This window comes from Tupaia chinensis, unplaced genomic scaffold, assembly GCF_000334495.1.
Source record: "Tupaia chinensis unplaced genomic scaffold, TupChi_1.0 Scaffold145870_1, whole genome shotgun sequence".
Lineage (NCBI taxonomy): Eukaryota > Metazoa > Chordata > Mammalia > Scandentia > Tupaiidae > Tupaia > Tupaia belangeri.
The window spans coordinates 1,569,847-1,595,083 of NW_006205727.1; the positions used below are offsets into that span (position 1 = coordinate 1,569,847).

At 38.6% G+C, this 25,237-nt stretch overlaps 2 protein-coding genes across 5 annotated transcripts in view; one reads left to right on the forward strand and one right to left on the reverse strand.

The window, feature by feature from the left end:
• The window catches only part of PUS7L (pseudouridine synthase 7 like), a 29,644-nt gene extending 25,228 nt beyond the window's left edge, over positions 1 to 4,416 (reverse strand). Inside the window, exons 1-2 of one of the 3 annotated variants that reach the window (XM_006168549.3) lie at positions 4,342 to 4,416; positions 133 to 1,058 (exon numbers count right to left, since the gene is read on the reverse strand). In XM_006168549.3, coding sequence (XP_006168611.1) covers positions 133 to 1,058; positions 4,342 to 4,394 — 979 coding nt within the window. In that variant the 5' untranslated portion in view covers positions 4,395 to 4,416. Of the gene's footprint in view, positions 1 to 132; positions 1,059 to 4,219 lie in introns of all 3 variants that reach the window. The other 2 variants (XM_006168550.3, XM_014584215.2) reach the window with 2 other exon arrangements.
• A 320-nt stretch (positions 4,417 to 4,736) lies between these two features.
• IRAK4 (interleukin 1 receptor associated kinase 4) overlaps positions 4,737 to 25,237 on the forward strand; it is a 41,229-nt gene continuing 20,728 nt past the window's right edge. For both annotated transcript variants that reach the window (XM_006168552.3, XM_006168551.3), the window contains exons 1-6: positions 4,737 to 4,855; positions 13,533 to 13,702; positions 16,595 to 16,740; positions 18,180 to 18,362; positions 18,887 to 19,047; positions 23,239 to 23,303. In XM_006168552.3, coding sequence (XP_006168614.1) covers positions 13,542 to 13,702; positions 16,595 to 16,740; positions 18,180 to 18,362; positions 18,887 to 19,047; positions 23,239 to 23,303 — 716 coding nt within the window. In that variant the 5' untranslated portion in view covers positions 4,737 to 4,855; positions 13,533 to 13,541. The remainder of the gene's footprint in view (positions 4,856 to 13,532; positions 13,703 to 16,594; positions 16,741 to 18,179; positions 18,363 to 18,886; positions 19,048 to 23,238; positions 23,304 to 25,237) is intronic.

The following is a 25,237-nucleotide window of genomic DNA, read 5'->3' on the forward strand; positions in this document are numbered from 1 at the left end:
TGGAAAGCATATATTTTTTTCCACTATATCTCTAGCTAAGTCCACTCAATTTATTTGGAATTATTCAACTTTCACACAATTTTAAATTTAATTAAGCTTAACCAAGTAAGTGATGATGGTTTATTAAATTACCTGTATGTATCACTTTTCTTTCCTGGCATTCAGGAAGAGACCTTTTCCTGTGATTATGTGCTTTTTCACGAAATCTTACTGTTACTACTAAACTTGAACTGCCAGAATTGTAATTGAGTTCAGGGAAAGATTTGGTTTCCACGAGGTTCCCAAACTTTTTGTTGACAAAATGGTGGACAGCTTTTCTGTGGTCTTTGTTTGTATCTGGTTTAAAGGTAAACTTGGAATTTTCTTTCTTAGCATCTAGATATTTAAAAAAATCAAAAGCTTCTTCTTGGGATACCAACTGACAGAGTTCTTTATACTCAAGATTTGGTTTTACAACAATTTCACTATTTTTTCCTACTGTTATTAAAAACGGATATTTCTGTCTAATAGCACTATGTAAAATAGCCCTCTGGCTTTTGTCAAGAATTCTGCCTAATGAGAATTCAGGAGATGGTCCAATTAGCTCAGTTTTAGAATTCCACTTCTCTTTTATATCATAGGCAAACTGATGCAGTAATTCATTTGTTTTTTCATCTAAAATGGAACTTAATACATCAGCTTTATCTTCACATTTGCAAGTTCCATCACTGACGGTATCTTCCTTTCCTAAAGCAGACTGATGATTTTGGTAACCACTGGAACACTTCATCAAAGTAGTAGATTCTTGGTTACTTCCATCTTCAGAGGATGAATCTTGAAGATCTAGTTTTTGTTTTTTGGCAAAATTATTTGGCTCAAGTGGTATTTTGCTAATCTTAGAATTAGGTTCATCAATGATTTTATTAACTAATTGTCCCTGTTCATCAATCTCAATAACAATAAAGTCACTTGGTGAGTTCTTTATAGTGCCATGAAATCCAATATGATCATTAATGAAGCACAAAGAACTAAAGCTGATTCTATAACCTATATCCTCTTCCATTTTTAAATAACAATGTCTACAAAAGAAACAAAGAGGCAATCAGTTAAAAAAAAGAGAAGCTGTGAATAACAAAAAATGAGTATGTTAGGATTTATTTCATTGTCTGCTTTTAATTTTGAATCCTTTTCAATGATATTAATAATTTACCACTCTCTTATACCAAATTAGTAGGCAAGCTATTTTTGATACAACTAATTATTTGTAACTTGAATCTTCCCTCACTCTAGATGTCCACATATTATCCAGATTAAAATGGATCAACTTCAAATTTACCTTAGAAATATCATTTGCAGGCCCATAAATAAGATGAGAGCATAGAGCTGTTTACAATGATTTGTATAAACCTCATCCCTAGAACCTAAAATTTCCAGCTAATTCCAGGGAATTTGAGGATAGCTTACTATACATGATGGGTAAAAGAAAGGAGATGGGACAGTAAATCAGGAAAATCTAGTCTAAATTGAAAAGAAAACAAAAGAAAAATTGTTTAGAATATTTGCTGCAGAGTCGGTATGCTAATCTGAGAGAGACAGAAAGGGAAAGTGAGAAAGCACTCTCTCCTCCCACCCAGGTGGAGATGGCCACGCCCCAGTCCCCTCTCTTCTGTTCTCCTGTCCAGATTTCTGGGGAGGCAGGCATACCACCTGGTGTGCCTTTCAAGCCACCACATCCAGGAACTGAAAAGCATAGTCAGCCATGTGGGCTGCCCCAACCACCACACTACCTCACCTGGCTGGCCCAGGAAATTAAGTTCTTAATACCAATTTACAATGTGATTATGTTTCACAGTCGGCCTAAATCCTGGATCTTAAGCTTTCTCTAAAAATCCCACTAGGACAAGTACAAACTTCTGAGATTGATTCCTAAGAAAATTTCCATTATATCACTGATATCACAGAGATTTAACCCTTAGAGATTCCTTTGGAGCCACAGACAAGAGTGGTAATCAGAGTAAGCCTTCATTCCCTTTTCACACAACCCATGGCTATCACACCACATGGCAGTGGGAAAGAAAAAACACCCAGGCATTCCATACTACTCAGTTTTTGTATATCTACACTCACTAGGTAATTTATCATCATCTGGAACCTCATCTCATTCTACAATGTATTCTACTAACCTGAACCAATTTAGCAAACCACCTTCCTTCTCAGTCCTTTCCATTGCTACATAGAAATTATAGCAAATTCTCTGCATCCTAATTCTCTAGGGAATATTTAAGGATATATTTATTTTCCCTAATTTCATAGTTTCCTGCAAAGTCTTTTCCATTACTTGCCCTAACTGAAATCTGGCCATGTCCCCAGCCTGCTTCTTCCTCTCAAAGTAAAGACAATTTTTCCTTTCACGTCCATCTATCTTAGGACCTGGAAGCTGTAAATATTTTCGACATTTCCTACTGCCTCTTTAAAACCATTTTTTTCTATTTTTTCTCCAAAAACAAAACCCACATCCCTTGAAGATCATCTGCTATCATCTTCTCTCTGATCCTTCTGATGACTCTTCATTTTCTGATAATTTATAGCTATCTTCTTATCCTGAATGACTTTCATGATCATCCATATAGATCATTAATGTGACCTCTTATTATTAGTTTCTCAACCTCAACCTCTACCTCCTACTTCCACTTCATCTTGGTCATCCATACTCATGGACATAACTTTGACTTTCTCATTACCCAAAACCACATCAACTTTAAGCATCTGGCTCTCTGATGCAGACTCCCACTGTATTTTCACCATCCCTACTTGAATACTTCCATTAAAAAATTCTTAGACATGGTGAGTTTCTAATCACCACTTCTACTACTGGTCATTCTCTGCATAGAGGCCAAAATGGTGTTCTAAAGGATAAATTAAACCATATAACCCTGTTTAAAATCCTCTAATCACGTTTATAATCTTTAAAAAAAATTATTTACCCCTGCTTCCAAAGACTTCTAAGATTCCGTACCTTGTCTTTCTCCAAATTCATTTTGTACCTCCACCTCATTACCCTGTACTCCAGTTACACTGGCCACCTTTAGTATCTTTGTGCTGTTCCTGTTGCTTAAATTATTCCTTCCCCAATCATATAGTTGCATCTTTTAGAATTCACATATTCAGAGAGGTTTTCCCTGACCAATAATCTATACAAATCTGCAAATCATTCTCTTTCACAAAACTCTATTTAAATTTCCTCATAGCATTTCTAGTTAACTGGAACGTTGTTTGCCTTACTCAGTTATATACTACTAATTATCACACCTTTAGAACAGTGTCAAGCACACAGGTCTGAGATCAAAACTGATTTTTGAATAAATGCAACTAGAACAAAATCAGCTTTATGATTGAAGAGTTAGAAAGGATAGATTTTGCCTAAGATAATGTAAAGGTATAATGCAAGAACTGGCTATCTAAGTTTACGAAATACTTCAAGAGATAGAAATGAACTAAGATATAAGTAATGTACAAGCAAAATATGCAATGTGCTAGAGGAAAATAAGTGGAGCGGTGAAGTTTTTAGTACAGTTCTGGAATATACAGTTGGATTAGTGCCGGACTATATAGAGAACACAATGAATGAACAACATATTGATGGTCACCAGAGGTGTTTGAGTAGAAAAGTGGCATGATCCAAAAAGATGCTTTAGTAAGATGACCCTAAAGGAATTGAGCAGGATGCGTCTAATAGAGTAAGGGACAGAGGAGCTGGAAAACATTCTGATCAAGAGCACAGCTGTAGGTGTTAGCTTTGAATGAATAATGCCTTTTTCTTTCCCCAGAAAACAGATGAAGATATGAGCATTCTAAGCCAGTGATGTAGGTAGAGACACTTAGGAGAAATGTAACGTTGAGGGAATGTCAGCCAAGAATCCTTGGAAAAGAGAGACCCCAAACTGCAGGGCAGCCAAGCCCATGTGGAGTTACCCACGAAAAAGCGATAGTTTGCTTACGAAGTACGAAGCTGCGCATGACTGAGAAACGAGTGACTCTGGGGAACTGTTAGGAATGAAAGAAGGGAGCTCTTTCTCGATCAAGGTTTTCCTTCACTAAGCGCCCAAATTCGGCGCAACGCACTCCTACAGTAGCTGCCCCCAGCAGAACTAAAGCCTCTGACGCCTGTGCCTCCCAGCACTCCCACAGGTATCCCGGATACTGCCAGTTGCTCCGCTTGTTCTCCGTCTCCCACATCTACCTGTCCCGAGTTGCGACACAAGCTCATGGGAGTCCTTCTCTTGGGAGCAAAGGACTTGTTTCCTCAATGAAGACCTCTTCACCGCCTCAAACGCAACCCCCACATTGCCCACGAAGCTCCACCCAGTCGGCTCCGCAGCCAGGTGAAGCCTTCCTCGGAACTTCACTGTGCGCATGCCCGGAAGCCTTACATTTTTTTCAGCCTCCGGTAAAAGCGTATTTAAAGGGACAGGAACCTACGTAAAGAAGCGCCTTACGCAAGACTTTCAGTTTCTCACAGTGTGGCGCCGCCTAGAGGAGCCTTGAGAAATTGGGGGCGGGTTGGGGCGGGGCCGGCCCTTCCTTCCTCGGAACTTCACTGTGCGCATGCCCGGAAGCCTTACATTTTTTTCAGCCTCCGGTAAAAGCGTATTTAAAGGGACAGGAACCTACGTAAAGAAGCGCCTTACCTAACGCAAGCAGTTTCTCACAGTATGGCGCCGCCTAGAGGAGCCTTGAGAAATTGGGGGCGGGTTGGGGCGGGGCTGCCTCTTGGCCCCGCCCCGCCCTGCCCCTTCCCGGAGCGCTGCAACTTGCCAGCTAACTGTCCCGGAGAGCCCAGCCCTCCCCCGTGCTCTTGAGTTCTGCGCCGGGGCAGGTAAGGAATTCCGGGCGTGAGCGCCTCCGTGGTCGCACATTGCCAGAGGTCCGCGTTCCGGCCTCGGTGCCTGTCCAGGGACAACTGAAGAACCAAAGTAGCTTTACCAACCAAGTGAGAAAAGTTAGAGAGGAAGTAGGCTGTGTAGACTGAGCTTGTTTCAAGATAGAAACTTGGGCGGGTCCCCGGGATCCGAAAGTGCGACTGAGGATGAACCTGAGGCGTGGGGGCTGGGGGGAGTCACCCAGCGACTCTGAGGCTCAGTCGGGCCTCGCCTGCGGCTTCTCTGCTCCCAGGCTGTGTGTTCCGTGAGCCGTTTGCGAAATGACAACTCTTTTACTGAGAACCAGGAAGTCAGGCCAGTGCCGGGCAGAGACGCTTGCGGCGTGGAGAGCGTTCGGAGCCTCCACGCGGTTCTATTTAAGTTGTTTCTCTGGCGTCCAAGCTGCCAGGGAATTAGAAAGTGGAGCGGGGGTGAAGGGTAGGCTAAATACTTTGGTATTTGGGAGGTGGAGAGTGTACCTGCTGATTAGGAAGCGAGAGAGGAGACAGATAAAAAGCAAACCTTTAGAACGCGAGGAATCGTTTAGTCACGAATGTTTAATCATTCAGGATAAGAACCAATAGCGCTATTAGTGCCTCAAAAAACGTATCAGAAGGAATCTAAGATCGGAATATATTAAAATCTGCCTTTCCCCTTCCTAGGGGTAATCCTTGAAGAGTTCTGTCAGAAAGTTCAGATTTCCTTTATTCTCATGTTTTCACTCGAAGGACTCATTTGAAGTTTGCTTTCTGCCTGTCCAAACCCAGTTTGCTTCCTGCCTATCCTGATCTTCCAGGATAAATTGTTCTTTCCATATCCATCTCTGTCTTAGTACATGTCAGGAAACTTGTTCAAGCCCAGAATGATGGGGCCGTTTTCTCCTGCTCCACACCAGCATACAAGAGTCTGTGGAGATGCTATATTCAGCATTTTAGGATGACGGTACCTTTTCTCTTACCACTCTGGTCCAGGCTGCCAGCACCTCCCACCTGAATCATTTGGTGCCCTCTCCTGACTGGTCTTGTCCTGCTTTGCTGTCCTCCTGTTTTAAGACATGAGTCTGGACCATGTTTTTGCTCTTAAAACTCCCGGTAGCTCCACATCGCACTAAGATAAAGGAAGTTAATACAAAGGCCATAAGCCCTAGGAGACCTTGTGCCTTTATCTCTGACTCCATCTGTGTGTGTCTGCTCCCTTTTCTCCAGTGTCACCATCTTACTGTTTCTCAATGACCGACTTCAAACCTTTGCCTTTTCTATTTCTCTTGCCCGGAACCTACCTTGAAGAAATTCCAGTGGCTGGCTATTTGAATAGCACCTTCTTACTGAGGCTCACTCTGACTGCCCTATTTAAAATTGCAACTCCTCTTTTTTTTTTCCCTCACTCTACTGGGCACCATTTAACATACTAGAGTATTTATTTATTTACTTATTGCCTATCTTCATCAGAATATAAGTTTCATGAGTTCAGGTCCCCCACCCCCAGTGTTCCTAATGCTTTGTCTCTAGGGGCATGGATCAATATCCAGCACAAAATAGGTACTTATTTGATGAATGAATTATACTATATTGATTTTTTAAAAAATATATATACAAGACAGGTGGCCGGGTGGTTAAGAGCTCTGGACTCCTACATGGTCTTACCACTTGTTTCTCACTTACCCTCCACCCCCTCTGTCCCTCCCTGGTAAGAAAAAAAGAAAGAGAGGGAGAGAGAAAGGAAGAAAGAAAGAAAAAGGGAGGGAGAGAGAGAAGGAAGAGAAAGAAAGAGGGAGGGAGAGAGAGAGAAAAAAGGAAGGAAGGGAGGGAAAGAAGAGGAGGAGAAAGAGAGAGAAAAGGAAGGAAGGAAGAGAGGAAAAGAAAAAAGGGAGAGAGAGAGAAGGGAGGGAAAGAAAAGGAGGAGAAAGAGAAAAGGAAGGAAGGAAGAGAGGGAAAGAAAAAAGGGAGAGAGAGAGAAGGGAGGGAAAGAAAAGAAAGAGGGAGGGAGAGAAAGAGAAAGAAAGAAAAAAGAAAGAAATTTAAATAAAATAATTCTTTAAAAAAGTATACAAGGCATATCACATTATTTCCCACTGATTTAAAGCAATGCCTGAGAAAGATATATTATGTTTAGTTTATGGCACAACAGTACATATCCCAGTTTGAGAAAGGCAGTCTCACATAATTTAATAGGTTTGGAAGGTAGTGCCAGCTTTTGTTTATAAATGATGTTGGGTATCCAAAAATAAAGATTAATGTTTAGTCAGCATATTTTGCTGAGACAGTGTGGAAGTGAATAACGTGTTTTAGAAAACTTATAAATATATTAAAAGTTTTATACTTGATAAAATAAGATTGCTATCATTGAAGCCGTTAGCTGTAGTCACAGATCCTTTATACCTTCTCACTAGCCCCTCACCATTTTTCTGAAAAGAGTTTGAATACAACTCCGCACACTTCTTTATTAAAAAATATCTAGCATAAGAATAACTTCTGGGAGAGCAGAAGGTGTAATGGTTTTGTTGCTGGACTCCCACGTAGTTGCCTGAGGTTTGAGTCCCAGACCTGGTGACTTGGAACTCACTCTGGGCACATGGGCCTGCATGCCCGTCCAAGATCCAGAGAGGAGAATGAAGGGATTGCTGCATGGCCATCTCCCTGGGGCAGGGGGTGTGGGGTGTGTAATTTCTCGCTTTCTGTCTCTCTGGCAAGCACATGCTCCCTATAGCATAAAACTCTAAAAAATAAAAAATAAACAAGTAAATTAATTTAAAAACAAGGAATAACTTCTGACACAACACAATTGCTTTTTTTTTTTTTTTTTCAGTGAGATTTTTGCTATAGGGCATGTGTGCTTACTGGAGAAAGAGAGACTGAGAGACAGAAAGTGAAAACTCAACCCCAGGGGGATAACCAGGCCACAATCCCTTCTCCTCCATACTCCTTTCAGGATTTTGGGCACGCAGGCACTTAACGCCTACATGACTTTTAAGTCCCTGGTCTAGAACTGGAACCAAGGTGACTTTGTGGGAGTCCAGCTGCATAACCATTCTGCCATCTGCTGGTCACAATTGTTACCTTATTTTTTTTAACCATTCTTTGTGACAAGATTAGGCCTTTTGCATTCATTATTTCTTACTATTATTTATGCTAGAGTAAATATACACAAATGGGAGAGAAGCACCCTCCACAGGGCATTATCATGTCACAATTCCCTTCCTTCATGTCACAAGCTCACCGGGATCCTCACCATGCACACAAGCACCCCATGTGTTTACAGTCATGTGACTTCTAGCTCCATCGTTCCAGCTCCACAGCTACTGACTGTGCCACAGAGGCTGAGCTTGTAATTGTTGATTTAAATTCTTACAGCAATTCTTCCAGTCATGTGACTTCAGCTCCATCGTTCCAGCTCCACGGCTACTGACTGTGCCACAGAGGCTGAGCTTGCAATTGTTGATTTAAATTCTTACAGCAATTCTTCGGTATTACTAAGTGTTCTTTTCCAGAAGAAGATACTAACTCTGTAGAAACTAATTTACTGGCTTTGGTCACAGTTGGCTATGATTAGAACCCAGCCTGTGCAAACTCAAAGTCCATCTTCCCTTCACTCCTTCCTGTGATCAGAGTGCTACTGAAGCACAGTCTTAAAACTTCGTTAATTAATTTGACAAGGATTGTTTAGCTCCTGCTTTGGGCGTACTTTTAGAACATAGATATTAATGAGAAAACATTGAATTCCTTCAGCAGACATTGATTTTAGAATATTTATTTATTGCCACCCCATATTGTGTACTTGTCTGAGTTGTCTCATTTGAAAGTATGTTATGAGGAATTAGTCATGGAGATATCTATTTATTTATTGATAAGCAATAAATTCTTTTCCACCTATATTAATCCTGAATGTTCTAAAATAAATTTTAAACAAATGAAAGCAATGATACTTTATTTTTCTGCACAGGAAGTCCTTTCATTATTAAAAATGTAGAAAAGCAAAATGAAAACAAATTTATCATAAAAATCATTATCAAGAGGCTCAGCCTGATGGCAGTTGACATCCAACTGGACTGCAGTGCTGGAAGCCACATGGTCATCTAGGACTTCAGATCTTCTAGTTGACTGATAAACATGCTGGGAGTATATGCCCAGGATCATGAAAAGCTGCAGAGTTGGAAGGGGTTGTGGGATGACAGGACCCTATCAGGGGCCCTTCTCTCTCTCCCTCTTCTTCCACCACTCTGTTCCTCATGTGTTAATTGCTCTATATTATAAATAAAGTAAGTAAATATATTTTTAAAAACAATCATCAAAAAATAACCACTGCTGGGCCAGCAGGTAGCATGGCAGTTAAAGTGCTGGATTCCCACATGGCCAACCGCAGTTTGAGTCCCAGACCCAGTGGCTTGAAACTCATGCCAAGCACATGTCCATGCATGCCAAAAATCCTTAGAGAATGCAGGAGAATGGACTGTACCATGGTCTTCCCCCTGGGAGGTGACTTCTCGCTTTCTTCTCTCTTTCTCCTGTGAGTGCACATGCCCTTTAGCAAAAATCTCTTTAGAAAAAAAAAAGGAAAAAGGCATAACCACTGCTAATGTTTTGGCTTACGTTCTTCCAAATATGTTTGGGAGTAATACACAAATGTATGTTTAAAGTACAATTTTAGCTTCTGGGCTTTAGAACTCTTGGGCATATATGCACAGAGGAGTTGACAGGAGGATTTCCCATTTCTTGTAACTCTAGACCATCACCTCTGCTAGAAATCTGGGTGCAGGAAAGCTACAGAATTTATACTTGGCTTTAAAATAGCAGTATTTATTCTCAAGTCTCTGAATCTTAGCTGTAGATTTTAGGATTATTGAATAGTTCTACCTTTAATAGGTTGGTGAATTACATTGTACTATTTACAGTAGAGAGAAATCTGTATAAATTAGAAAAAAAAAATAACTGGACCAGAGCAACTGCATAGTGTATAGACATTTTTTTTAAATTTTATTTGTTCTGGGGTACATGTGCTCACTGGAGAGAGACAGAGCAAGTTCATGCACACATATCCCCTACCCTCAGGAGGGATGACCACACCATAATCCCTTCTCCTCCATTCTCCACTCAGGAATTTGAGCACACATATGCATGTACCCTATGTGTTTTTCAAATCTCAGGGTTTAGGACTTAAAGTGCAAAACCAGTCATGTGTGATCCTGCCACCTTATCTACCATGCCATCTCATTGGCCTAGAAGATTGGATTTTGTTTATAAAAATTTTTAAATCAGTCTTTCATTTAATACAAATGTTGTGAGTAATTGCTGATGTGGATTTTGTTAAGTTTCTGTCCAGAAGAGCATACTGTCTAACAGAGAAGGCAGACACATGAACAAGAAAATATCAGGCTGATGGGAAAGAAAGTCATGACACGTTTTGCATAGAAAAACATAGAAAAATATGTCATGACTCTCTCAACAACCTAATATAATTGTTATAATAGAAGAATGACTGAGTGCCATATTAGAGCCAAAGAAATGACTATCAGGGAAATCCAATATTACCTTTTGAGTTGGACTTGGAGGGATAGTAAGCATTTACCAAGTGCTTCTTAAAGTACTTGGACAGTTTTTTTTAATCTAGTCTGAGATGACCTCACTTCCTACTTCACAGAGAAAGTAACATTTTGGAGGAAATCTCCCTCTCCCTTCAAATATATCTGTATTCCAACTTCTCCTTTCCTTTTTTCTATTCAGAAGAGGTTTCCTTCTGTTCAAATTTGACTTCTTCACCTATACTCTATTCACTATCCCATTCGTATCATTAACCAGCTTCAGTATTAAATACACTTGCATTGGTAATTCACAAAATGTATTCAGGGTCCCCAAGACCATTTCAGGAGGTTTAAGGTAAAAAATTACTTAAAGGTAAAAGATTCCTTCAGAATGTAATGCATTTTGCATTGATCTGGTTTCAGATTCGACATTGCAACTTACCTTTAGCAAGTTATTCCTTGTCAAGTTTTACTATAGAGTCAAAGAAAATTATCTACTATTTCGTAAAAAGCTTATAAAATATTCCTCCCTTTTCCAACCATATGTCTGTGTGAAGCTGAATTTTCTTTGTATTCAGCCACCGAAACAACATATTGCGACAGACTGAATGAAGAAATAGATATGAAAATTCAGCTCTCTTCCACTATGTTAAACAAACAAGATATTTGTAAAATAATGTCACTCACTTTTTTGGAAATATGGTTGTATTTATTAAAATATGTATGCTAACATGGGGTACATTTGTTATTGTTCTTTTTAGTGAATTATTAGTAAATGCTGCCTGATATAACCAACATAAACAAAAGCTCTTGGGGAGTCCACTATGATTTAGGAGAGTTAAGGGCCCTGAAACCAGGTTGAGAATTGCTGCTTTCTCTTTGTCTCTTTCTCTTTCTTCTTCCTTTCATAGTCAGACTTATCGAGCATCCATTTTTACCATCCACACATTGTTCTACAACTCTTAAGTTATCAGCGGCCTTCTGGTTTCTAAATATAATACATCTGTCAGTGTTTATCTGACTTCTCAGAGTCTTTTATGCCAACCTGTCACTCATTGTAGAAGACTCTAGGATGCTTGTGGTCTCCTTGCCTCAGTATACACCCTCTTCAACTTTTCCTTAAAATCCTGATGTGGCTTCCTGCAACTCTTCATATAAATTTAAGTTCGTTTACATATGTGACACAGGATGATTTCCCTACCTCTCCAACTTCATCTCCTTTTACTTAACAAGACTCCTATGATCCAGCATAGCAGACTTCTTGCTTAAGCTTAACCCAAGTTCTCCCATCTTCCTCATGTATTCCCTGTGCCTGGAATTTCCTTTTCGGCTTATCCTTATTCCCTTTCACTTATCCTCCCAACCTCTCACTCCATCCAAATCTGTCTTGATATACCTACGTCAGACTGCCTCTGCTTGACATTCCCTCTCTGGGCCCCATATTATCCTGAACATACCTTTTAAAACATTTATCACTCATTGTGATTATTGTATCCCCTGCTAAACTGAGCAGCTTAAGAAGAAAGATTTTCTTTTCTCTGTGCTCCTATTCCTCAGTACAAGGCCTGACATGTTTACCGAATGTATAAATGAAAGAAGAAAAGGAATGGTCTTTCTAGAAAAGAGAAAAACAGTGCACTAAGTTATAAAAGCAGGTACATGCAGCATAAATTTTGAAGTTCGACATGAGTTCAAATCCTAGATCTTTCACTTAATACCTTTGTGAAATAGAGATGACAAAACTGCTTTAGTCATTTAACAGATTAAGTGAAACATATAAATCACCTATGGTAAGGGAATAATTTATTTCATTATGAAATCAAACACTTTTATCTATATAATGCAAGTCACTAGGTATATGTTAGTGAATGAAATAAGCATGGTCCTGAACTCAGAGATCTTAAAGTCTAATAGGGGAAATAGTGAACAAGTAACAAATACACATTAACAAATACATGTTTACAAATACATTGCACTGTGATGAAAGATAATTAGGTGGTGGGAAGACTGACTCAGATGTGGTAGTCAAGGAAGGCCTTTTATTCTTTTATAAATTTCGAATTTTGTACCACATGCATTTATTATTTACTCTAATAATTAATTATTATTTTTAAAATATATAAGGAAGCAGAAATAATTAACTGAAGAATTTCTGAGTCTATTTGCATTGATTAATTACAAGGAAAGATCACCACTGACTGACAATAAAGCATATAGAGAACAAAGAAAAACTACAAGGAGAGAGGTAAAGGTTTAAAGTAGTCACTAAGGATGGTCGACTAAGGAGAGAAGACAGACGAAAGGATTAACAGCAATGTTAAAGGCTCAGAGGAAAGGGGCTTACCATAAATTTGTGTTCACACCAGTCTGGTGAGTTATTTAGTTCTCTGCAGCTGTATTTGGTAGCTCTGGGGTACAAGTAAAATTGTGAGATTTATCTCTAGCTGCAGCTCTCCTGGGTTTAGTAGCAAAAGAAAAAAGAGAACTGAGGTAATATAAATTCTGTCTAGCGAGTAGATGAAGTGGTGAACCACGGGTTCTGGCCTAGTAGGGAATGAATTGTTGTCGGCCAGATCTCATAGATTCAGAAAATGTGGAGTAGGTAAGGGAACATGCTATAAGAAAAGTAGGTGGATAGGCCATGTCTTTTATGCTGTACTAATTATTCTGGTATGTATTTTTACTTCTACCGGAGAGTGTGGTGTAAATTTTAATAGCATGTAAGTGCTGATTGAGAAAAATATTTTAAATTGAAAAGTAGATCTCTTATTAATAAATTTGATTCCTAAATGTGCTCACAGAATTTTTTCTTATGTTTTTGCTCCTTTCATATAAATTTCTCTTGGAAAATATCAGTGTCAGAAAGAAAATTTTTCTAATTTTTGTAGATATTTATAGGTGAGAAAGAAAGTTAACCCAGAGCAAAATTAGACAAAATAAATTACAATTTTAATTTCTTTCCAGGATATCAACTGGTTGATTTTGGAGTGTCCTTTCATTGTTTATAATCGTATAATCATTCCCAACATTTCATATGATATATCAAACTGGGATCTAAGCTTAAAGATGTCATTTCTAAAACTACTGTAAAATTTTAATGAGAGTTTTCCATATTTTAGAAATAGAAGATGAGCAAACCCATAACACCATCAACATATGTGCGCTGTCTCAGTGTTGGACTAATTAGGAAGCTGTCAGATTTTATTGATCCTCAAGAGGGATGGAAGAAGTTAGCTGTAGCTATTAAAAAACCATCTGGTGATGAAAGATACAATCAGTTTCACATAAGGTAACATAAGATTCTTTTTAATTTCTTGCATTACAATTCAGACTGATTAATAAATATAAATATGCTCCACTATTGCAATATAGAAAGTAAACCTCTCTACTGTGGAGGAGATGGTTAATAGATAACCTTGTTCTCTTTCTTTTCTTTTTTTCTTTCATATCAGCTGGGCTAATATGATCTTACAAGTAAGTTTTTAGGTTCTCACCATTTCTCAGGTTTACTCTGCCTCATACTTCTCATTTCCATATTGAAGATACATAAGAATATATAATAAAATTCTAGAGCCTACACTGCTAAGTGTCTGAATCTCAAATGCACTCTAACAATGTATATTGGGAGTTCTTTAAATTGACATTTTAAAGTTGTTGCTTATAAGTATACACGTTTATATGTTTTAAAGAATTATTTATTTAATTTTATTTATTATTATTTTTTAAATTTGCTACAGGGCATGCACCCTCACCAGAGGGAGGCAGAGAGAGAGAGAGAGAGAGAAAGAAAGTGAGAAAGATGGCGGGGTCTAGTATTTGAACCGCGGCTGGCCATGTGCAAATCCAGTGTATTAACCACCATGCCATTTATATTTTTAACATTTTGGATAATTTTTATTCATACTTTCATCTCTGCTTGATTTACTTTGAAAAATAAGTGCAGATTATATTTTTGTCAGTCATTGCAGTTAAAACCTATGTCAAATCTGTCTTTTATAGTGGGAGGAAAAGAAATTAATTTATAAGTTTCAGCATTAACCTAGTTAAGAAGTTCAGGCTTTGGCTCCCATATTAATTCTTTCTAGAAATATTTTCTCATATGAAATTCTAATATCTTAAATTACTTGGAAAATGCTTAAGTTTAAACATTGAAAGCTAATTACTAAAGACAGTTCGTTGATGCTACAATTAAAATCGTATAGATGATAGTTGGGGCAGTGATGGTAGGAAGAAAAAGCTCTTCTTTAGAGAATAATGACAGGAAATCATTATTAAGAATGATAGAATTAGAAGGCTACCAATTTGAAACCACCTATGAATAATTGATTTACATAAGGCTCATTAGTGAGCCTAAAAGCCTAAGATAAAAAGTTGTTGATGAATAGGATATGCACAAGATTTCAAAGTATTATCCACAAAGTATTTTGTGAGTTACAAAAGGGAAAGATACTTTTATAATGAAGAAATCTAAAGTATACCTCCCCTTTTTTTAAGAGGTTTTTGCTGTAGGGTGCATGTACCCTCCAGAAAGAGAAAGACAGAAAGTGAGAAATCACCCCCCAAGGGGGATGGCCACACTGCAGTCCCTTCTCCTCCATTCTCCTCTTGGGATCTCAGGCACGCACGCACACCCGCCTGGTGTGAGTTCAAGCCACTGGGTCCAGGACTCAAACTGCGGTCAACTAACCATTACACTATCTGTTGGTCCCAACCTCCTTATTAAGTGATCAAATACAGCATCACCAGTAATGGTACAAAAATGCATTTATGTGCCTCTGGTTGTGAGATGGTGGAAGGGCACATTATTTTCTATGTAGTGTCAAACATCTTGACCTCAATTTAATTATGAGAAAGTAGACAGTTAAGTCTCTATTGTTAGATACTCTACAAGATGTTTTACAAACATTCACACACAAACACACATACACACACACACACAAACTGAAAGAGTTCATATATAAGATTAAAAAATGTGGGAAATGTTGGTTGACTGGTGAATGAAGGATAAGTGGTTGTTCATTGTATTCTTTCAACTTTTCTGTAAGTTTGACATTTTTCAAAATAAAAAATGTGGAGGAAAAAAAGAAAAGGTTACATTGGTTAAATTTCTATGTGTTCCTTTTTAAAAAAGAATTATTTTATTTTATTTAATTTTTTAATTTGACCAGAGAGATACAGCACAAGGGAAAGTGAGAAAGCAAGCATCAGGTTTGGGACCTGAACCACAGTTGGCCATGTGGGAGTCCAGTGCCTTAACCACTACACCACCTTCTGGCCCTTAATGTTCATTTTCTAAGTTAATGTTTCATTAAAAAAAATAAATAAAATGAAAAAAAGGATCTGTGTTTTTCCTTCAATTTGATTAAAATGTATTTGAGATTGGGACCAGCATTAGCGTAATGGCTATGTCGCTGGACTCCCATGTAGTCAACCGTGGTTCGCGTCCCGGACTTGGTGGCTTAAAACGCATGCCAGGTGCATGTGCGTGCATGCCCAAGATCCCAAGAGGAGAATGGAGGAGAAGGGATTGCAGCGTGTCCATCCCCTCTGCGGGGGGAGGGGGGGGGATTTCTTGCTTTCTGTCTCTCTGTCTCTGTCTGTCTGGCAAGCACACGCGCCCTATAGCAAATATATGTATGTGTGTGTATATATATATATATATATACACTCACACATATATGTATTTGAGATCAAAGGAATAATTCCCTAAGTCTATATATAGTCTCTCTCTTTAAGCTAGCTCATTTATTAAAAATCATTTAACTAGCAGAATTAAAAAACCATTTAGGCAGTAATATAGCTAAGTAGGTTTAGAACACACTGTATGCCAAGTGAGATCTGAATCTGTATCTCAACCTGGATACTATTTATTGGTTTGTGACTATGGGCAGTTTAAGCCTGGCTTTCTCATTAGCAAACTGTTAATAGTATGATAATCGTGGTATCTTAAAAACTAGTTCATATGGCCCACTGAGTAAGTAGTAAGTGCTCAGTAAATGTCAATTTTTATTATTGTCACCTTTGGCATCTCTTGCCCCTCAGGCCCATTTTCTCTGTCTCTTTGTAATTCTTACCAGCTCTCTGTACTCTGGGTCACATAGGGGAAGGGGTAGGGGTAATTTTTATTTTCATGTGAACTCAGTGTACTTACTAATTATGTTTCTTTGCTGCTTGCTTTCAGGAGATTTGAAGCATTACTTCAAACTGGAAAAAGTCCCACTAGTGAATTACTGTTTGACTGGGGTACCACAAATTGTACAGTTGGGGATCTTGTAGATCTTTTGGTCCAAAATGAGTTTTTTGCTCCTGCGAGTCTTTTGCTACCAGGTAAACTGAATATGACTAGGGTGTCAGCATTTAGGACAGAAAAACAAATGTCAGAAATAAAGTCATTACTTCATTTGTTTGTTTGTTTTATTTTAATTTTTCTATAGGGTTTGTACACTCACCAAAAAGAGACAGAGATGGGCGAGGGCATGAGATATCACCACACCACCACCCCCCCCAGGGGTGATAGCCATGCCAAAATCCCTTCTCCTCCCTTCTCTCAAGACTTTAGCATGCCTGCACACATGCCTGGCATGTTTTTTCAACCTGCTGGTTCAGGACTCAAACCACAGAGTCAGCCATGTGAGATCCAACTCCCTTAACCTCCAGGTCACTGGACTGCCAAGTCATTTCTTCTTACTCTTTTTTGTTTTTTCATGGTAAATAAACCTTACATCTGAGAGTTCCTTTCATTCTTTCTAATCTCCCTAATTGTTTAAATTACTTTTTAATTTTATTTACTTACTTTTTTGTTTCATTTTCTTTTATACATTCAATCAGATCTCCCTAATTTTTTAACAAGTACCCCACATATAGGAAACTGCTAACACTACAGCTGAGGTGATGGAAGCTTCATGATTAAATTTGATTCCACCATTAAAGTTGGGTGGTTTGTGCCAATAGAAAGTTTAAAACGATACCATCTTAGACATCTGGTTTAGGCTGTAAGTTACTTTTTTGAACTCTTCCCACTCCCCACTCCAACTTTGGCTTCCAACCTAATGGGATTCTGTGATCAAGGTTTTTGTATATATTATTGTGACTTGTCTGGTTACCTTCCTTATTACCTTACTTTTTTTCCTTTGTTGCCAGCTATACCAGTGGTTCTCAACATTTAGGGCATTAAGAATCACTTGGGATTCTTGTTTCACATGTAGATTCCTGGGCTCTACTCGAGACCTATTCAATCAGAATTCTGCTGTTGGGTTCAAGGTCTATATTCTTAAAGGCCCATCAGTGCCTCTGATGCAGGTGGCTCACAGCCCTTTTTTTGTTTTGTTTTGAGTCTTTTGTCACCAGGCCTGTGTACTCACCAGGGAGAGGGAAAGTGGGAAATCACCCCCTAGGAGGAATGACCATGTCACAGTCCTTTCTCCTCCATTCTTTTCTTGGTATTTTGGGCACACATGTATCTGGGCCTGGCATGATCTTCAAGCTGCTGGGTCCAGAACTTGAACTGCAGTTGACCATGTGGGAATCTCATGCCTCAACCACCACACCACCTGCTGGTCCTAAGGACTACTTTTTTTTAAAATGCTACCTCACCCTCTCTACTCTTCTTTATCACAACTTACAGATTCTTACTAGGAAGCTTGTGCATGGTGTGAACATAGAGGACCAACCTGTGGAAACTCGAATGATGTGAAGTAACAAAGTCTCTAGGTTAACGTTTTTAACATTTTCTTATGAAAGGTCTTGTATCTCAATTCATTTGGCAGATGCTGTTCCCAATACTGTTCATACACTACCTTCTAAAGAAGCCGTGACCATTCCACAGAATCAGCTGCCTCTCTATGGCACAGACAGGACACCTGTGAAACCCATGCAGTGTCTTGAACCAAACTATATGCCGCCTGACTCCTCAAGTTTAGAAAGTAAAAATTTAGAATTTAGTGATACACGTAAGTAACATTTTCAGTGCTTTCAGTGGGTGAATTTGTCATTAACACTGTCACTGCTTTAAAGTAAATCTTGATTTTTATTTTTGCAGCAGTCAGAGGCTCACTGGCAGTAGCTCTTTGTGGGTTTCACCTTCCTGGTTTTTTAAGTACTACCTTAAATGTATTAATTTGTGTATTTCCAGAAATTAGTGACTATAGGACATGCAAACAAACACAGAAGCTGTGAAAAGTAAAATAAGCAAGTCCATAATTTGAAAGGGTCATATATTTTAATAAAATGTTTGTAACCAAAGTTTTGAGTAGATGACTAGAGTTTTTGGAAGGTGGGATCACCAGTCAGAATCCTCAAGACAAAGCCTACATTGTCTGTTTTAAAAATGGTCTTAACTGTTTGCCATCTTGCCTAATCTAAAATGTAAATATTTACATATATATTAAATCTCCAAATTGAAAAATAAATTGGAATTACTCAAGCCAATTCTTTTTTACTTAAGCAACTTTTTCTGATTTTATTGACCCTATAGGCTTTCACAGTTTTTCATTTTATGAATTGAAGAGTGTCACAAATAACTTTGATGAACGACCCATTTCTATTGGTGGAAATAAGATGGGAGAGGGAGGATTCGGAGTTGTGTATAAAGGCTACGTGAACAACACGACTGTGGCAGTGAAAAAGCTTACAGCAGTAAGTTACATTTTCAGAAATAAAGAATAAGAGATGCCAACTGTGGTGACTCAGCAGTAATGCAGTGTTCTGTGATGCTGAGGCCATTTGGGAAGTTTCCAGGTTTGCTTGCTAAGGTCTCTGTGCATTCTGAGTGCGTATGTGTTCTTGTGATCAGGGCTGTCCTGTGTCTGTGACTGAGGGTAGGATCACAGCCTGCAGGCCCGTTTGGGCTCACTCTCTCGCCCTGTCTTCTTCTCTTACAGAAGAAGTAAATAAAAATAAATTTTAAAAGACAGAAGATTTGTTTCACAGTGTTCTGCATAATGATTGTTTGTTTAAGTTTGTAGAAAGATTTTTTGCTATAGGGCATGTGCACTCTCCAGAAAGAGACAGAGAGACAGAAAGTGAGAAATCATCCCCTGGGTATATGATCACACCACAATCCCTTCTCCCCTATTCTCCTCTTGGGATTTTGTTATGAGTGTACATGCGCTGGGCTAGAGTTTTAAGCTGCCGGGTCCAGGATTTTAATTGGGTGGATTACATGGGAGTCCAGCAATGTAAATATTATGCTATCTGCTGGTCCCAGCTACATAATGTTTTAAGTTCATCTTTGGGAAATATATTATTTCAGTGTGTACTTTCTTTAAATTAACACCATTCAAAGCTGATAGTTTTTAAAATTTATTTATTTCATTTATGAAAGAGAGACAGAGAGGCAAACACCCTCAATAGGGTCTCACACCATGACCTTTTCCCAGTTTTCCCAACATGCATGCACATCCAAAGTGTACAGGTCAATGTGGGAACCAAAACCTGATCTTTACTGTTTTTCTTTAATTTGCAAGGGGGCATGTGTCCTTCCCCAGGGAAAAGGAGGCGATAAAAGCACACCCCATTGGTTCATGGTCACATCATAATACCTTTCCCTCTCTTCCCTCCCAGGATTTTGGGCACATACATATGCACCTGGCGTGTTTTTCAAGCTACCTGATCCAGGACTCAAACTGTACAGTTGGCCCTGTAGGATTCCATGCCTTAACCACTATGCCACTGGCTGAACCCACTGATCTTTCATATAACTTCAGCATCACGGGACACTGGTAGTTCTCACCAGTAAGTCTGTTGGGAGTTGGGACCAGCAGATGGCATAATGGTTATATTGCTGAACTCCCTTGTAGTCAACCACAGTTCGAGTCATGGACCCAGCAGGTTATAACCCATGTTCGGCACATGTGTGGGTGTGCCCAAGATACTGAGAGGAGAATGGAGGAGAAGGGATTGCAGAGTGACCATCCCCCTTGAGAGGTGATTTCTCTGTTTTTGTCTCTCTGGCAAGCATATGTGCCTATAGCAAAAATATCTCTAAAAAAGAAAAGAAAAGAAAATCTGCTGGGAGCAATGAACCCTATTCCAAAAAAATCATTATGCACACTTATGTGGTGATCATATACGTTCAGTTGAGCTGTGAACAACATGGATTTGAACTGTGTGTGGATACTTATAAGCAGGTTTTTTTTATATACACTTTTAAAATAAATATTATAAATATATTTTTTCTCATACTCTTCTTAATTACATTTTCTTTCTCTAGCTTACTTTATTGTAAGAATGCAGTTTGTAATACATAAAACAGAAAATATATGTTAACTAGTTGTTTATTACTATCAATAAAACCTCCCCTCGGGAACCAGCAGTTGGCGTAATGGCTATGTTGCTGGACTCCCACGTAGTCGACTGCGGTTCGTGTCCCAGACCCGGTGGCTTAAAACTCACGCCGGGCGCGTGTGCGTGTGTGCCCAAGATCCCGAGAGGAGAATGGAGGAGAAGGGATTACAGCGTGACCATCCCCCCTGGGGGATGAGTTCTCGCTTTCTGTCTCTATGTCTCTCTCTGTCTGTCTTCTGGCGAGGGCACGCGCCCTATAGCAAAAATCTCTCAAAAAAAAAAATTTAAAAAAATAAAAATAAATAAATAAAACTGCCCCTCAACAGAAAACTATTAGAAATTAAGTTTTGTGGGAATCAAAAGTTATACATTGATTTCTGACTGCACAGGAGATCAGCGCCTCTAACTTCCTTGTTGTTCAAGGGTCAACTATAATTTTGGAGAATCACAAAATAAAGTTGAGAAACCATGCTCTGTGTGGCACTTCATGTGTAATCAAGATTAAGATGTGGGCCAAACAGGTGGTGTGGTTCAAGTGTCTGGATCCCCCATGGCTGATGGACCTAGTGGCTTAAAAAAAAAAAAACACTGAGGTTTTCAAACAATGTGACTGAATGTAAATTAATTAATTAATTAATTAACTAGTTTAAAAAAAAGAAAAACAAAACAAAAAAACAACACTGAAGTGTATGTGAGCAGGCCCAAAAACCCAAAAGGAGAATGAAGAAGGAATTGTGATGTGGCTACCCTGGGGGGGTGCCTTCTCACTTTCTGTCTCTCTATCTTTATATCTCTCTTCGGTGACCACAAACACTTGATCGCAGACTAAAACTAATAAAAATTCAAATGTAAGATACTATTATATATTCTTTTTTAAAATTTTTAATCTTTGACTTATTGGACATGCAATGTTTTTATGTTTGAAAACCCATATTATATGCTGTAAAAAATAAAATTATTAAATATAAATTGTAAAACACATAAATTATTTTTTTTAGAGAGGTTTTTGCTATAGGGCGCGTGTGCTCGCCAGACAGACAGAGACAGAGAGATAGAAAGCGAGAAATTATCCCCCGGGGTGATGATGGCCACACCGCAATCCCTTCTCCTCCATTCCCCTCTCGGGATCTTGGGCACGCATTCACACTCTCCCGGCGTGAGTTTAAGCCACCAGGTCGAGGACTCGAACCGCGGTTGATTACCTGAGAGTCCAGCCATTACGCTAACTGCTGGTCCCTAAAACACATAAAATTTTAAAACTCACTTTACTATTTCCTGAAAGCAGAGGAAAAATTGTGAGATTATTTGTCACTTAGTAATATATCAAAGTAGTTCAGATGATTTATTTCCTAAGTATGCTAGAATCAATCTATTTTTATATGGAAGTTCCTCAAACTGCCACAAAGCTAATATTATTTTAACCAACTAAAGACTAGCAATTGTATGGTATTAATGCACATAAACATATAATAAACATAAGTAAGCAGGAATATGATTAATGAACAAAAATATAAAATGCTAAAAAAATTATATAAAAATAGCTCCATTTGCTTTATTTTCTCATTTAAAAATAAAGTTTAGAAAAATACACTAAGAAAAATAGAATTAAGAATTGCTTGTTTATGTCCTTTGTTCCATTTCTACTGGGGCATAACCTTTTACTTGTTTGTTGTAGTCTAAATCTGTTGTTACAGCCTATAAATGTTAGTAAAGTACATATGTGCATGATAAAGATAGTTACCCTTTGTCATATATGTTGCAAATATTTTTTCAGGATTTATTTTCCTTTTTGATTTCAAATTTGCTTATTTGTTTTCTGTTACACACAGTGGTAGTTTTTTTGTTGTTGTTTTGTTTTATATTTAAGAGGGCATGTGTGCTCACTGGAAAGAGATAGAGAGGAGGAAACTGAGATATCGCCCCCTGCCCCCCAAGAAGGAATGACCATTCTCCTTCTGGGATTTTGGGCATTCATTCACATGCACCTAGTGTGATTTTTCAATCCACCGGAACTCAAAGTGCAGTTGGCCCTGTGAAAGAGTCCCGTGCTTAAACCACCACACCATCCACTGTCCCCTATTACACAGTGGGGTTTTTTTTCTCAAAACTCGTATGAAATGAAGTCTTATTATATTGTTTTGTCCCCACCACAACTCAGTGAGCTTTTTTATTTTTTCTTTTTATTAATGTAAATCCATAGGACCTTAAGAATATCACTAGTATTTTTAAATCTCAATCCTATAAAAGAGTAATATCTTCTTATTATAAAGAAGGAAAGGAGTCAGCAGGTAGCGTGATGGTTGGGGTGCTAGACTCCCACATGGTCAACTGTGGTTCAAGTCCCGGACCTGCCAGCTCACTTTCTTGCTTTCCCTGTCTCTATCTCTCTCTGGTCAAATTTTTAAAGATAATAACAATGATGAATAAAATAATTCTTTTTAAAAAAGGAGACTAGTCACTTCATCCCTTGTACTCTCTTCCAGCATTAGAAACCATAAAGTTATTGTAGTATATTATATTGTATATTATTTTTTTTTTCAGATGGTTGACATTAGTACTGAAGAACTGAAACAACAGTTTGATCAAGAAATAAAAGTAAAGGCAAAGTAAGTGTTAATTTGGCCATTTAGTATGTAAGAAAAGAATAAGACAAAGTGTAAGGGACCTGGTTTCTTACCCAGAATGTGTCATGAACTGCTGATATTTACAAATGTGCAAAGTTAAAATAAAGAGATTCAGATTAGAGTAAGTTAAAGTACTTTAGGATATATTATTCTATAACTACATATACTCAGATACATGTAAATTAAATAGCAGTCAGTATCTTATATATTTAATAAGCCAGTAAAATTACTAATGTGTTAAAAAATCATTCTAATAATTAGACTGGTTGATATTTGAGTGTATTCAATATTTCGGACACTATGCTATATACTTTATCGGTTCATTTAATGCTCACAGTTGTTACACCTACCTTTTTTTTTTCATTGAAATTTAGAGATGTTAAATAACTTGCCAAAGGTTACATAGTCAGTAAATATTAGAGATGAGATTCAAATACATTTCTATCTCATTTCCAGATTCTAAGCTTTTGACCTGAGTCCTAGTGGGATTTATCAAATTACACTCATTAAACCCTTTGTTGCAAATCACCAGTTTTAGTTACCTAACCTTAAGAAAAAATTAATAGACTGGGACTGAGTCGTACATGGTAAAAATAATACACATTGAAAAAGATCAAAACTTTTTTTCAGGGTTCATTCTGTTCATTTCCTTCCCCTACCCTCAATCTTAAAAATAGCTTATTCAAGGTAAATAAGTTGACAAATACAGGAAAATACTTTTTAAATAATAAAAATCATCTCATATCACTGAGCCATGCGCTCTCCAGAATGACAGAGAGAGACAGAAAGCAAGAGAACACCCCCCGGGGGGGATGGCCACACCACAATCTCTTCTCCTCCATTCTTTTCTCAGGATCTTGCGCATGACCGCACATGCACCCAACGTGAGTTTAAGCCACCGGGTGAGGGACTCAAACTGCTGTTGACTCCATGGGAGTCCAGTGACATAGCCATTACGCCAACTGCTGGTCCCAACCATTGTTAATATTTTGATGTACTTGATTCATGATTTATATGTTTAAAGTGTTTGTCCCATGTCATCAAAAGTAATTTGAAGAGAAATTAAGATGGCTTACTAGAAATACCTAGCACTTATCTCTTCTACAAAGAAAGAACAAAATAAAAATCAAGTAAAAATATCATGAGTGGAATATCTAAGGAGGAAAACTGGAATCAACCAATAAAATGTCTGACACCTTCTCAAACATGTAGACTCAAGAGAACAGCATACAGAGAGAAGCAAAACATCTGGCCAGCTGGAGCTAGAAGAGCCTCCCTATTGCTGAAAAGGGATAAGCAAGAGATTCCCCAACAGCCTTCATTACCACCATGGATGACTACACTCTCAGCTGCTGGGACAGAACAGTTCTCATGGCCCAAGCTCAGTGTAAAGAATACTATGAAATCCATTAGGCTGCATAACTCCAGTGAGGGAACTCGAGCAGAGTAACCCTCACCTCCAAGTACCCAAGCTGCCAGAGAAGTGTGACATTTTGAAAACAGAGCCACTGCTAGAGTGAAGCCTATCCTGAGGATCTATGCCCACCCCCCCCCAATGTCTTCCCATCTCAGAGAACCTGACATCCTACCATGACTGCACTTCCTTCCCAGCTAGACAGCAGTAGGGCTCTGACACTGAGAACTAAGACATATCACCATACACTCCAGACATAGATGGAAGAATGCAGCAGAACATAGGCCCTGGAAATAGGTGAAGTGGCATAGGTACTCCCCAGGGACTGCTGCCATTACTCCAAGCCCTCACCAGCCCCAACACTCACCACATCTCCACCACCTGGCCCCTGGCTCCTGACAGAGCACCCTAGGCGCTACAGGCCTGTAGTCTCAGCCTCTCCAGCGGGGGTACTTTCTCTCCCTCTGTCCCTAGAGCTAACAAGATCTACATAATCCAATCC